Genomic DNA, 15339 nt, shown 5'->3' on the forward strand with positions numbered 1-15339 from the left:
TCAAGAATGATATCCCATGTATTAAACATGTTGTGAAATTTTCAACCTACCCAAAAACTTAAGGCACATTTTTAGTCAGATATTATTTTCTCCTTTGGTATCTCTTGTAAGATACAATACCTGGATCAAACTCTGCTGGTCACCTCATATGCAAAAGCAGATTTTTATGAGTTAAACTCAATTGTTTGACATCATTACTACAACCAGTACTTACTCTTTCATTGTAAATGTTCCCAAGCAATACACATGCATCCACCAGGCTTTGGCTTAGATGAGCATTCTCAGCAACCTTCATAAACTCTTCCAAGGACATAAGAGTTTCAGCCACTTTTCCTTGACTGAAGCAGAGGACAAGGAACAAAATTAATTATTCACTCAGATGGCTTCTCCAAAGGCTGCAGATCTATCCCCCTGTTCCAAATTAACTCTACTTTGTGATGGCTCATCTGCTTTATGGTGAAATTTGGATTGTAGTTCCAATGTGGGTGTCTAGACCCTGCCTGTACTGAAACCAGTGAGACTAATCCACGTGGAATATCTGAGGACAGAACTGGATCCTTTGAGAGAAACAGAAGTTTTCTTCAGAAAATTGTGCCATTTTTAAGGGCAAGAATGAAAATGTAGGTGATGATTTTACAGGGTTTTTGGAGTTTCCATTATTTTAATACTTTCTTCTACTGAGCAGGTGATAACTTTTTCAGTACAACTGGACCTCACATCCTGAAACTGGACCTCACATCCTGAGAAGATAAGGGTAGGAAGCAGGAGTGCTAGCTTGCCAGTAAGACTTTTTGTGCTCCTGTCATTCAGAGGTGACATTTCTTGCTCTAGAACCCTGGTGGTACAGCAGCAGCACCATACGGTGCTGTCTCTTAAGTCTGGGCTGACAGCCTTCTCTCATGTGTAATGCTGCACTTTGGCTGGGTGGATCAAAGGTTGCTGGAGTCACACAGGGCAACCTATAAACTGTGGACTGCAGGTGTCACCTCCAAATCCCAGAGAGATCAGAGCAACCCAAGGTCACAGCTGAATCCAAGTTGAAAATTGGCTAATGTACTTTGACAATAACATTTGCAGATTTCCTTTTTTTTTTTTTTTTTTAATAAAGCCGTGCACACTAACAATATAAGATCTCTGCTGTATGGTTACAAGATATAAGATAGACATCTGGGTTTGCCTTGTAAGTAAGGCACTACGCTCTTTTTCCCTTTAAGGCTGAAGTGTTACTGCAGCTGACCTCAATATTAGCCATGAACTTGAGTCACTAATGGAAGAGTGCAGCATGCTAAATGTCAAGCCACCAAGCCAGACAGAAAATACAGTCTCTTAATTAAGAAAGTCACAGAAACAAAAGTTTCTGCAAGTGATAAAGAACTGTGATTTATTTTCTATTTTAAAACACCTTCAGGTTATATTCTTGCAGCAAATGACTGTCTGGGTTTTATTTATATTTTGGTTTTTATTATAAACTATGTTAATGATATGTGTTTTCAAAATCTGGCAGAAGTCTGCAATTCCCTGTCTTATGAAACAGTAATTATAATATGATAGAGCCTTCAACTGCACAGGAAACACAGTAAAGCTTCACTGCAAATTTACAATATTGTAGTGATTATGTGACTGAAGTGAGCTAGATTGCTACAAAAGGATGCTAAAACACTGGAAACTAACATGTTTGAAGTACTCATGAATATGCTACTATAAAGCTTAGCTGTCAACCAGCAGAGCTGGATTTAATAAAATTTCCTAACTTATGTATTTAATATGAAAATATTAAACATACTTTACTGTAAACATTTGCCAAATGTCAAAAAAAAATCTAAATTTTAAAATTAGAAACATATTTTTTTCAAATCTATCTTTTTTTTCCTAAGAAGAGAAAATCAAATGTATCCCCACAGAAATCCAGCATATGATTTATATAAGTTAAAGGACAAGGTTAAAGTGTTAGACAAATATTAATTCCAGTTTTTCTAGTTTTCTATATGCAGTGCACAGGTGCAACTTGAAGAGCATATTATATGGTATAATCATTAAATCCATTCAACCAGACCTTTGAGAGTTAAAAACATATATTCTGAGGAGAAGGACTCCTCGGTCCAAGGAATGAGAATGAAACAGTGCAGAATATTTGTGTATCAAGGTGATTCCAGTTTCCAATTGGGAAAACAGGACTGTTAACACCCACATCCCCTGACAACTGTCCAATTATGTATATCACACTTGGCCTACTGTTTGCAGTAGAAGTAATCAATAAAGGATGTGGTTGAGTGAACATAGATTTTGGTTGAACCAATGCATGAAAACTTAATCATTTACTCAGAGTGGAGAAATCAAATAGAGCAGGGATGAAACAGCCACTGAGGGGTTTGTTGATTGTGCCACCAAGTTTGTGGGCTAGAGGCTGAAAGTAATAAAGCAAATGGAATCAGTGACAGGAGAAAATGTAAAAACGTTTTCTTAATTTCATGAATTAATAGAAATGTTTTCATGTATTTTTGGTCATTTTTTATATTTCACATAAAAGCGTATGTTCCATGTGTAGAAAATATAAAAATTGCTAGGGCATATAATGTCTTTCAGGCAAACAGAAATCAATTTGATACGTATCAGAAAGATGTTTCTCAAAGCTAGAACTTCACTTACGCCAACTAGCAGTCACTTGGTACACTTCAACAATCTTTTGAAGGAAGTATTTTTAAAAGCACTACTGCTTGAGATATTTAAAGTATGCTAGAAGAATTACTGAAACACTTTATCCTGCACAAGACCTGATAACATGATAAACAGGTCTTTCCTACTCAAATAACTAATATTTTATAGTTCCTTCAAAAATCTACATGTTATTTTATACAGCCATATACTTTCTATCTCCTTAGACATCACCTTTCTAAATGCATAAAATGCAATTTCCTATAGATATAGTCATTCATGATCCCACAGAACAGTTATGATGACTTCAGCAGAAGAGATTACATATCTACAGCAACTCATTTTCCAGTTTCATGCTAAAATGCCCTATGAGATTTTTACCCCTATTAGACTTTTATGAAAATATGCACCTTTTATAGGATTGCTCATGTGATTGAATTGGATGTATAAATCATTTGTCCACAAGAAGTCATTACCATGGTGGACACTGGCAGAATAAGTCAAGAACATGATGCTATTATGTCAGATTTTTCCCTGGAAAATGACATGCCTAAATGCACATGATAAAGATTTTCAGTTTCCCATGGTCTGTGGAAACATCTGCAGCAAAGATTTCAAAAAAAATCCAAAGACATAGACAATTTCTGAGCCATCATGGAGGGCTTTCTCCAACATGTCACAGTCATCTCTTTTTTGTAAAGGCATTATCACTCAAATTTAAAATGATTTGCACAAGTTTAGTCTAGATCAGGTTAAAAAAAAAAAAAGAAAAAACAAGTAAAAAGTGATCTAGCTGAGTCTGGAGACTGTGTCACCAACAGTAATTATTCATGCATTCATCCAATATTTTCTAAACTTGCCAGAAATTGACTCGTTTGCTATATATCAGACAAATAAATATCTAAAAGTTTAGTAGGAAGGTAAACAGAAACTTGTATATTTAAATAATAATTTAAAAGCCTCTCTTTATTTTTATTATTATTTTTTTCATTACATTAAACTGTTTTTTACACCCTCTCCTGCTCCAAGCAGTAAGGAAGAACAAACGAACTGGACCCGCACAATGTTGTTTATGAAAACTTCTGCTGTTGAGTTTTGAAAAGTAAGTTTGTCCGGAAAAAAGGTCATATTGGTTTACAGAAAGTTTTCTATTAGGGAGCATTACACAGCAAAAAGGAATTCATCTAGAAGGACTGCTTAAGAGAAAGATAACAGAGTCACAGAATATTTAAGGTTGGAAGGGATCTCTGGATATCATCAAGTCCATCTACTTGGCTCAGAGCAGAGTCAAATAGAGGAGGACTGTGTCCTGTGGGGTTTTGAGTAATTTTTAAAGGATGGGGACTACACAACCTCTCTAGGCCACCTGTTTCACCATTCACCCTCACAGTAATTTTTTTTTTTTGTGCTTAAACATAATCTCATGTATTTCAATTCATGCCCATTGCCTCTTGTCCTGTCACTGAGCGACATGGAGAAGAGTCTGGCTCTGCCTTCTTTACTGCTGCCTGAGAGATACTGGTAAGATCCCCCCTGAGCCTTCTCTCAGCCTCTCCTTTGAGGACAGATGCTCCAGTCCTTTTAACATCTCTGCAGCCCTTTGCTGGACTTACTCCACCATGTCTATGCCTCTCTTGTACTGGGAGACAGAACGGACACAGTGCTCCTGAAGTGGCCTCACCAGTGCTGAGCAGAAGTGCAGGATCACCTCCCTTGACTGACTGGCAATGCTCTGCCTAATGCAGCCCAGGCTACTTTTGCCATGAGTGGGCATTGCTGGCTCATGGACTACTTGTCCACCAGGAAAACCAGGTCCTTCTCTGCCAAGCTCCTTTCCACCCAGTCAGCCCACAGCCTGTACTGGTGCCTGGGGTATTCCTCCCCAGGTGCAGGACTTTGCATTTCCCTTTCCTGAATTTCATGAGATGCCAGTCAGCCCTTTTCTGTAGCCTGGAGAGATCCCTCTGGATGGCAGCACAACCACCCAGCATATCAGCCTCTCCTGCCCAATTTTGTATCATCTGCAAACATGCTGAGGGTGCACTTGGTCACATCATCCAGGTCATTGACAAAAATATTATTCAGTACTGGTGTTAGTATTGATTTCTAGGATCAACCACTTGTGTTTGGCCTCTCACTGGGCTTTATGCTAAATAAATGTAGGTGCTCTTATTCCAGAATACCTAAATCAGAGAGGAAATTAATACACACAGTTATCTGTGTGTATACACACAGAGGACAGTATGTCCTCTTGGCTACCTTAGGCAACCCTCTACCCAGACTCCTGCTTTTTGTAAATACAAGGAACTCATGAATAATTCTGAGAGCTCTGACACCTAACTTTTACTGTTTCACTGTACCATGGGAGCCAAATATGTAAAGTCACTCATTGCAACTGCTGGTGTCCCACAATACTTCTTACTCAGTTAAGCTTGTCAGTTCTGAAAATTGGACATGGTCTTCTAGGTCTGTTTTGCAGCTTTTTCAACATCTTATCCTGTGTGCTTATTTAGGACGCTCAGAATATGAACAGCCATGAACCGTGTATCATAGAGATGAAATGAGCTGATTGTGGCTGATCCCTATATGCACTGAAAGGTCAACGCTCCACACAATGAATTAAATCTGGTGGCAAGTCCTCCTCTATAAACAATTTGCTACTTTCTATCATGTGTCATATGCACTGAAGTCCACAAACATGTGATTAGTCAAGGATAAACTGCAACCTTCCCTTTAACATCTTTTTTTTCTGATGTCATATGATAATTGCATTATACTGCTTTATGTCAAAATTATTTGTGTAAGAACTTAGAGTAGTTACAAAATAATTCACCTGGAAGAAGTTTTTAATGCCAAATGCTGAAATGAAAACAAAGACAAGCATCTTTTATGGCACTAAAGAACGTGGTTTAGTCATGGGACTCAGTAGGTCTGGCTGATGGTTGAACTCGGTGATATTGAAGGTCTTTTCCAACCTAGATGATTCCACAGTTCTATGATTCTGTCTTATTTGCAACAAATATATGTGTAGTTAAACATGCACTAAACAGAAATGCCTTCACAGAAAAAGTGAGGTAGAACAGTAAATGGAAATTTACAGAAGTCTGGAAAGATTACACTGGGGCACCTACTTAAGCATGCTATGTTCTTAAAGTTTTTCTTTTTTAACCTGGAAAGTATGTCTAGATTTCTATTTTTCAGCAAGATCTATCCCAAACTTGTGAGAAAAAAATGAAAAAAGCTCTCAAAATACAGAAATAATAAAAAAAAGCATATTACAGTTTATAGGTAAAGAAAAGCTTTGGATCATACACTTAAAAAAATTGTACCAGCTTAAAATAACTTTCGATGAAAGGGTCACTTACTGCAAGAAGGGCACTGCTTAAAATTTAAGCAGTCAGTAATGGGAAGCGACAGACCTCTAACAATTTAAGTCTTTCACAGTTGAATGAATCTGCCCTGACAGCCAGACAAGGATATGCTAACCTACCTTAAGAGGATCTTGGCTATCATTTCATATGCTCTTCCTAGGCCAGAAGAATCACACAGTGCTGTGAATATTTTTACAGAGGTGTTCAAAATCTGTGAAGCAGGAAAATAAAACTCAATAAATACAATGCTAAGCATTTCCACATTTTTTTTCCAATCTCTGTGTCCACATGAAAAACAAAATTAAAATTTTTCCATCTACGCTTTCTTTTTTAATTAATTGTACTAAGACTAGGTTTTTGATCATTATTCATAGTTGTTTGAAACTATGTAATAATACAAATTAAAAAGATAAAAATTGCATTTAAATCCCTACATTTTGGTGCTTTGCAAAAACCAGAGATATTTCCTAATTCACGATATAAATTTCCTTATCCATAATTTAAAAGATTTCAAGAGGCTGTTTTTATGAATTTCTATGAATCAATACCTTAAGACTATGTCCTCTGCATTCATAGTTGTAGCAAAATACACTGAAATACAATTTAATATTATTTTTCTTTCTTTAAAGTGTCACTATGAGAACTTTTTTTAGTACAATTCAGATGCATAAGAATTGAATAAATTATAGGTTACACATTTAAACCAGATTGGCTTAAAATATTGTAGATAATTTTGTTATACTTATGACTAATTATTCATGCACACTAGCGATCTGTTAGTATTTGTTGTGAATATACTCTCTTATCATGATCTCTCCCATAACTGAAGGCTTACAGCTGCTGCATAAAAACATATGATCTTAATTTAATTTAACACTGACGTCACCTGTATTGCATAATTTCTCTTTTCATCCTTTCTTTTTCCAATGGTGATGAAGGGAGAATGCATATAAAATTAAATCGTATTCTTTCCTTCTTCCCTTTTTGTTGCTTGACCCAACCTATTACACACATGAGAACACAGGAAATCTCCAAAGACTATCTATGGAAATCCTTTTTGCACATTTCCAAGAAAGGAGTAGTGAATGTCATTTACCAGCTTTGAAGGGGGATGGGAGATGCACGGGGACATATGACAGTATCCCGCATGCCCCAAGATGCCTATTTATGCTGAGGTAAAAGATAGGGCTCTTTCTATTAAGACTGCATTCGCTGTCATTGGCAAAGTGCACGGCTCAAAAGAAGACATCTTGCATGCGCTAACCCTATGGATGTCACCATTTCTACTATTGTTTCCATTACTCAGATTTCCTAGCTCTTCAAAGTCTTACTACGCATAGGTGTATCGCCAGACAAGGCTCTTATATTTAGTTAATTAAACCCTGTGTTTACAAAAAGCATGACTTACTAATATACAACAGACTACTTATCTTCCCTCAAGTACTTTCTTATCAGCGTTGTGTTCGATGTACATCAGCATTGCATCCTATACTTGAAGGTCATTGTCAATTGAGTTATCGATGAATGATATGACAAAGAGAGTGAAGGCACTACTATTAGGAACTTGTCATATCAGTTCAGACCTCGCCCTAAACTGAATGCATACACAAAGTTGTGAAGGCCTGCCATCTGTCCTTCTGATAATCCAGGCTGATAAAAGCAACGTGCAAGTGCCCAAGAAACCATTCTTAGTTCTGCATTTAGCTCAGAGGACCTGCAACATGTGTTGTAGTACCATGCTCATATCAGAAAGCCTGCCATCAGAGTGTCAGGTTTCAAAAATTGTATATACTGGACTGAAAATCACCCCTATATCAAACTGGCCTCCACACTATTAAACTAGGCCACAGGGCCTCCAGTGGTTAAAATCCAGCACTGAAAGGTTACTTAGGTGCCCAAGGCTTAGGCTACTACACTGTTTTTTCTATCAAAGATAACATGAAACCTAAAAAGTACTGACAAAAAAAATACAAGGAAAAGCCATAGCCAGAGCAGCTGAAATAAAAAGTTGGTTTACTACATCTCTGCAACAGCTGCTAAAAAGAAGTAAATAAATAAATAAGCAAACTCACTCATTCATATTAATGAATAACACCCATTTTGGTCCCAGCCTACTACTACTACTACACAAATTTGACATTTCATTATTAACAATGATGAAATAAAAATAATTAAATAATCTATATGAAAGGGAGGAAATCTGGACAGATTACAATAGAAAATGTACTCTTTATGTCTTCATTGCAAATAACTCCTCCAGCTTCAGGTAGTAGGTAGGGACACAGAAAGGGACACATTCTTGGTGGATGGTAGCTGTTTAGTGCTAGTGCCTTGCAGGCTATACTCACTCAGTATCCACTTATACGGAGGATGTGAAAAGGGGCCTCATCACCTATGGTGCATGCCTCACCTTCAGCACCCAGGATAGAAAAAGAAGTAGAGCAGGATAAAACAGTGGATTAACACGTTAGCATTGGAGGACTTAACCCCAAACCTCTTGTACTTACAGTACAATTTTAATTTAGAACAAAAAATTATAGAATTTGCATGCTGGCAAATCAAGGGGAATTGATGCAATGATCTCTGCCAGAATCTGTAAACAGCCTGAAAACACCAAATGGACACGAAAATATCCCACTTTATTTTCATGGGATATTAACAACCAGTCCAACTATCTGGGTTCCTATGAATACCATATAAGAAAAGACATGCTTGTGGCAAGAGAGTTCAGAGTGGGCATGGCTGGGCCATTCACCTGTTAGTTCTCTGACAAGTGGATAAATACTGGGAACACTGACTGTTTGGATCTATTGGAATTTATATGCTTCCATGAAAAGTTGTTCGGCATTTAGATGTAAGTATAGCTCAGAAACAGGTCCTGAAAATATATATATATATTCTTGCCAATCTGTGCAGAGGACAGTAACATCCAAAGAAGAGGTGGAACGTCAATAATTAATGCTGAAAACTCCTACACATATGTGCACAGTGAATATGCAGTTTTACTGCATTTGTGGTCTTAGGAATACAGCTGTCATTACACAAAAAAGATGGAAAAACTGATTCAGAACAAGAATCTACTTGTTAAAGGAACATGCTTCTGCTCCAGTGTTACACAGTAAATATTGTGCATTAAAATGTCATCATGGTAATTTTCCTCCTGGTAAGGAAATGCAAATAAAAATATAGAACATTGTGTAAAGAAATACTGAATAGGACTACATAAAAATCTGTACTATTAACATATATTTAAAGAGTGGGTTTGGGTATTACACAAATCTGGCTGAAAGTCAGACAGTTTGCAGAGATTTAGAGTTACTGAAGGGAAGATTTATTTATTTATAATCTACCAAGAGTTTTGAGGAAAGAAGCTGTTGCAATAGTTTTATCCTGATGATGCTAGGCTCGCCCTGTTATAAAATTTCCATACTGTTTCAAAGAGAGCTTGATGCTCCTACAAACTAGTGGGAAAAGATCACAGTATACATACAGTTGAACGGATTATAATAATGTATGTTTTGACTTCAAAAAAAAAAAAAGGTAAGTAACAAAAATGATAAGAGCTGCACTGATTATGGTCACAAATTACATTTTTGGCTCTATGTGGCCAAGCATAAGAACTGTCTCAAATTTCCTACTTTTGTATGTCCACAATGGAAACATGGGTTAAAAAAATAAAGTGAAAATCAAACTCAAATACAAAAATGAACGCTGGGTTTCAAGTACTTGTTCTCATTCATGCAGGATTTGGGAAAGTGGCAGAATGAAGACTTCAACTTTGCCTTGCATGTTACAGATAACTCTTCTAAATGCCATCCACTATTATTTTGGCATATACAGGCAAAGGGGGGGGAGAGGAGGGAATAATTTTTATCACTTCAAAAAAAAGGAAATTGAAAAATCAAAAATAATTCTTGTTTTGCTTAGCACCAGAAGCTGGATATGAGTGCATCTGGAAGGAGGACAGCTACTATGGAAGCAGCTATTTGTTTACAAAAACAACCCTCTTCCTTTGCAAGTCTATTGTGGCTACAATTTGTTATAGCACAGAAATAAAGGAAAGTAACAAGCTCTGCTTAAATCCTCAAACTAGAACCTGTTTGTGGCACAGCTCTTGCACTAATTCTCTGGGAAGTAGTGAATTTCACATTTGCCTCCTCTGCCAAGAAAAATATCAGTCAGATCTCAAACCTAAATTTCCTTCTCAGTTATCTCAGTATTATGCTAGTGTGACCCTCCTGCAGTTATGCCATTAGCATAAGACAGAACCACAGAATCATCTAGGTTGGAAGAGACCTCCAAGATCACCGAGTCCAACCTCTGACCTAACACTAACAAGTCCTCCACTAAACCATATCACTAAGCTGTACATCTAAACGTCTTTTAAAGACATCCAGGGACATACACCAACCCCTCCCCAAAATCTCACCTTTAATTTTTCATTGTTGTCACACCTATAGCCCTTTTATATATACATAAATATACAAGCACACACCTCATTGGCATATACTGAGGACTCAAAAAATGGGATGTAGACTTTGCTAAATCTTGATATGTACATCTGGGGATAATGGATGAAAGAGTAAAAATCGAAGGTATGAATTTATGTTGAATAAAGAATGTCTATCCAAGTCAACACAAGATTAATGTTCCTACCAGTATTTTATCATTTTGGTAAAATACATTACTCTGACAAAAATGTGATGGGATGATATTGATTTATAATACTGTAACTTTAAAAACCGCAAAAACATAGTTCTGCTCTCAGCTTTGCACTTGATATTGTTGTCAAACTTTATTGGAAATACATTTATTTTGATTTCTGAAAATCTGTGTTTAGCCATTTCACAGCTGGTGAGCAGTAAAGATGCTTCTGCCTCATTTACAGATCTTGAACACGAATCAGACAATCAACCGCACCATTAGTCAGAGAGATCACTAGCTAATGATTTCTGACAGGCACTGCAATAACAGGCCAGGGCCCAGCCTGGGTAGCAGCACCTGACAGTAATATTTCTGGAGCCAGCAAGAGGTGTTGGTAGACAGACAATGCAATCGAGTGAGACTCCTGGCCTCATACCACTTAGTACCTCTTACGTACTTTCAGAAAAAAACACATCGCCCTAACTGTCACTAAATAATCTTTTCCATATAGTCCAGTGAAAATAAAAGACAATAGAGCTGTATGCTTGGCATTTTGCGGTTTCATGAACTCCTTTCCTTAGCTCCCCCAAAATGCATATTTGAAAATACAGTGAGGATTTTTAAACAGCTCATGCTGCAATTCTGACACTTCATCCACTCTAGATCAACAGAAAAATCAATCACAGGTTCTGTCCCGGAGTTGCCCTCTGTATCTTTTGTATTATCCTGAATTCACTACAGAGTGAATCTGCCAAGCTTTTGGAGGCTGAAGTACCTACACAACAGAGAGATAACATGTACATTCATTCAGTTGCAGCTTCTTTTATGAACCCCACTTATAAGGAGGTTCCATAAGACACGAAAGTAGTCTGCAGGAAAACGACTTCAGCTTTAATTTCTTCTTCATATTTCTAAGGTTTCCTCCTGAAACTGCCATTTTTTTAATTTTTTTTCTACGCAAGACTTCCATTGTACATGGAGCTATAGGGCATTTTATTTATAAAAGAATACTAACACAATTTTTTGGATTTCTTTCCCCCAGTTTTCTGAAGCTAAGTTTCCTGCTTTTTAATCAGTTTACCCTTAATGTACTCAATTGGATTATGTTTTGATACCAGCGCAGTCTTCATCGCCACGTTTCAAGTGGTGAACATGCCCGTGGCTATCCTGAGTAAGGTCAAAGACTTTCACAATACAAATCCAGATGTATCCTTATTTTGGAAAAAACAGTATGAGGAAGGTTGAACAGCAATAAGAAAATTTTATTGTTCATTTAATGTATTGATTATAGCAGAGTCTGCTCATCCCAGGAAAATAATACACCAACGTCATCTGAATGGCAGGCCTCACCTTGCTAAACGCTGAATGTATTCAGGTGCAGAGAGCACCCAGAAACAGTACACTAGACTGTCTGCATGCTCACAGTTAAGGGATACTAAAACTGAATGCCATGCTGAGAAAAGGGGGAGTAATCCCTGATTTGGCATTCTTCTTCTCACTATAGCGTAGGCTTTTTGCTAGGACATGGCTATTACTAAGGTGTTGCTTGGAGGACACTCTCCTGGAGAATTAATTGCTCTATCCACTCCTCTTCCCTCCCATTACACTTGGCCATCAAGTGTAATATTTACCCTGGTGCTCTACAAAGTTGCACAGCAATACATGCCTCAAGTTACTTATGGCTATATCTGCTTGATGGATTACAGCCCTGGGGAGGTTAATGTTTCACTAATTTCTTAACAGTCTATCAGGATAAGATCTAGGGTTCTAGGTCTGTATCAAGTATGTTTGTACACTTAACATAATATTCAGAGAACAGATGTTTTGCTTCAGTTCTGAATGGATGATATGTAAATACAAGCAACTCATTAAAAAACTTCGTTTCCACAGAACCATTTCAAGCTTCTGTTGACTTCCATGAGGTCAGAAGTTCACCCTCAGTGCTATGTTTTGCTGCACAGGAAACTTTAAAACCATGAAATGTACAGACGATTGAATAAACGTTAACTTTTGTCCTCATCTTTCTTATTTCTTCTGCATTACTGTTGTTGACTCTGGCCTTCTGTACGCCTTATAGTGGTATTAATTCTGATTCCTTTTATCTACGACTTTGTAGGAATGTAGTCATCATCTTACTATTTACTATACTTCACCTCATAGTTTTATTAAAATAATAACAATAATAATAATAATAAATCAGCCATGTCCTTTAGAGTAAAAACCTACTCAAACCTCAAACCCAGGTATTCTCATTCATTATTATTGTACAATTTGAAGCCTTTACTGCAAGAGACATTATTCTAGTAAAGGTTGTTGCAATCTTTATTTAGTACTGGAATGTAATGTTTTTCCAAACCAGCCATTGTTGGCATATTTCTTCAAAATAAAGCATGGCTTAACAGTCTGGAGTGAAGAAGCTTCATCTGTTACCCTTTAACAGCAATATAAGAGGAAAAAACAGTTTATGTATCCTTTCCATCCTGACAGATGTGACAATAGCTGGAAACACTATGCCTGCCAAGAGCTTTTATCAAGTATGTTATAACAACTAGTAATAAGTGTAAATAATAAATGGCTACGATCTTATGGGAAACGGTGGCAATACTAAACAATTTTTGGTACTTGCTGATGGGAGTCTGCTAGTCTTGGAATTCCCTGGCTTCCCAGTAGAGTTTTGGCTTGATAATAAACAACAGTTTAATACTTTATCTAATCCCAGCCAGGAGGTAAGTTCAACAGCAAGCTTTTGCAGATGTTCACATCCAATAATCTATCCATAATTGATGAAACAGGGAGGTCAGATGTAATGGTTGCTACTATTCCAGCAACAAATAAATGGTTATTGACAAAACAAGCCAGTGTGGCGCTGAGTGCTGAGCAGTGACAAGCATGAAACAGTGCTGAGACAGAGGTAGTGATGTGAATACAGCCCTTCATCTTGAGAATTCCTCAATATGATGTGTGGCATGAGGGCCACTCTGACACATAAGCAGATGGAGGTGACTTGTAAAGGAAAAATGAGATTCTGCAAGCACATAAAAGACAAAGGCAGAAGCGGAGAAAGAAATGAGAAAGGGGTGGACAAGACTGGATATTTGGGTAAGTGCAACTATATGAATTGTTCAGAAATGTTTTTGTATTAGCAGAACTGTGATCCAGATGTCTGGACTGCTTTTATTATGCTGCTGTGCCTACATGAATGCACCTGGCTGTCAGATTGCTGTAGCCTCCTAAGACCTTAATAACCGTACTGTATGCATGTGCATGCTTCAATGCTCATTACTTCTTAGACAAAGTACCTATAAATATCCTCCTTCATGCTAATTAATATCTAGTCCATTCGTGAATTAATAATTTTAATTGCAAAAAGTTTTCCTAGATAAAAGCAGACATACAAACCCTTAGATTTGCATAGCACAATAGAAAAATATTAGAGAAACTAGGAAGGTATGCAAAATATGTAAGTCAGCTAATTTTTTTTTCTGCATATGTATATAGAAGTCATGCAAAAGTTCTCATTCAGCTGAAAACCTCATATTCTTTAAATTTTAACCCATGTGAGAAATGTAGTAAAAGAATTAATAGACTGTTTTTATTGACTGAATAAAACTTGAGTCATTTACATGCAAATAGTCACTTGAAATCTTTTGCATCCATTTCAGTGCTAAAAGATAGTATTTTTACAATGTTTACTGTGTAATATTCTAATATGAAAAAGAGCAGAATGAAATGGTGGCCATTATTGCTATATGTAGTCATAAAAAGATTTCAGACAGAAATATTTTAAATATTAATATTACTAAAATCACTTAAAGCACCAAGGAATGTTAAATCGATTTATTTAGAAGTACAATTTATTTCACACTTTGCTACCAATTCTTTTGATCAGCTCTGAAATAATACATAAGCTGAAAGCAAAACAGCAAAGCAAATTGCTTCTAGCAACAAAGCTGCAAGCTTTAGGTTTTAAAGTGGCACACTTCAGTGTTTTAACATCTCAGGTTATTTATCTATCAAAGGGTAAGTCTGAAATTCTTCAGAATCAGATGACTGAATTGAGACCTCCTCTTCTCCAACCTAGCCATCAATGGTTCTGATCAAGCAAAGTTGTTAAGCATTTGCTTACACCTGAATATCAGTCATCTTGTTGAAGTCAACAGGAATAACCGTATTGAAATTTAAAAATGCATTTAATAAGTAACTTGCTGTAGCTTGAACTATACCAACGTGAGAAACCAATTTAATTTAAAAAGCCTTACTTTATAGAATTTTTAAAAGCCTGTTCATTTGAACTAAACTATACAAAGGAAAATAAAGCCTCTCAGATGATGAATGTATTTGTATTTAAGAACTGAAATTCCCAAGTTTGTACAGTGTGGGTGCCAATGCTCCATTTCTCAAAACATATAAAAGGCCTGACTTCTCTAAGTAAATTATCTAATAGAATGAAAAATTTCTTTTTCAGAAAGAGTTTTTCAGCCATTTACTGCAGCTCTAGTTATAATACGTGTAAATTCTCTAATCAACATACTACTGACAGTTCTTAAGATCTTTCACACTATTGTTTCTCAGATCATATACAGCACTTAGATGTGTTGTAACTATCTTTTTCCCTCAATTATATGCAGCATTTAGGTTCTTAAGTTTAACACACCTAAGCTAGAAATCCAGT

General features: G+C 36.6%; 1 protein-coding gene across 9 annotated transcripts in view; it reads right to left on the reverse strand.

Annotated features, from left to right (window-relative positions):
• TTC29 (tetratricopeptide repeat domain 29) overlaps positions 1 to 15339 on the reverse strand; it is a 382392-nt gene that overhangs the window by 56409 nt on the left and 310644 nt on the right. For all 9 annotated transcript variants that reach the window (XM_048071812.2, XM_066996061.1, XM_066996057.1 and 6 more), the window contains 2 exons: positions 6143 to 6234; positions 215 to 338 (listed from right to left, as the gene is read on the reverse strand). In XM_048071812.2, coding sequence (XP_047927769.1) covers positions 215 to 338; positions 6143 to 6234 — 216 coding nt within the window. The remainder of the gene's footprint in view (positions 1 to 214; positions 339 to 6142; positions 6235 to 15339) is intronic.

The sequence above is a fragment of the Anser cygnoides genome, chromosome 4 (assembly GCF_040182565.1).
Source record: "Anser cygnoides isolate HZ-2024a breed goose chromosome 4, Taihu_goose_T2T_genome, whole genome shotgun sequence".
Lineage (NCBI taxonomy): Eukaryota > Metazoa > Chordata > Aves > Anseriformes > Anatidae > Anser > Anser cygnoides.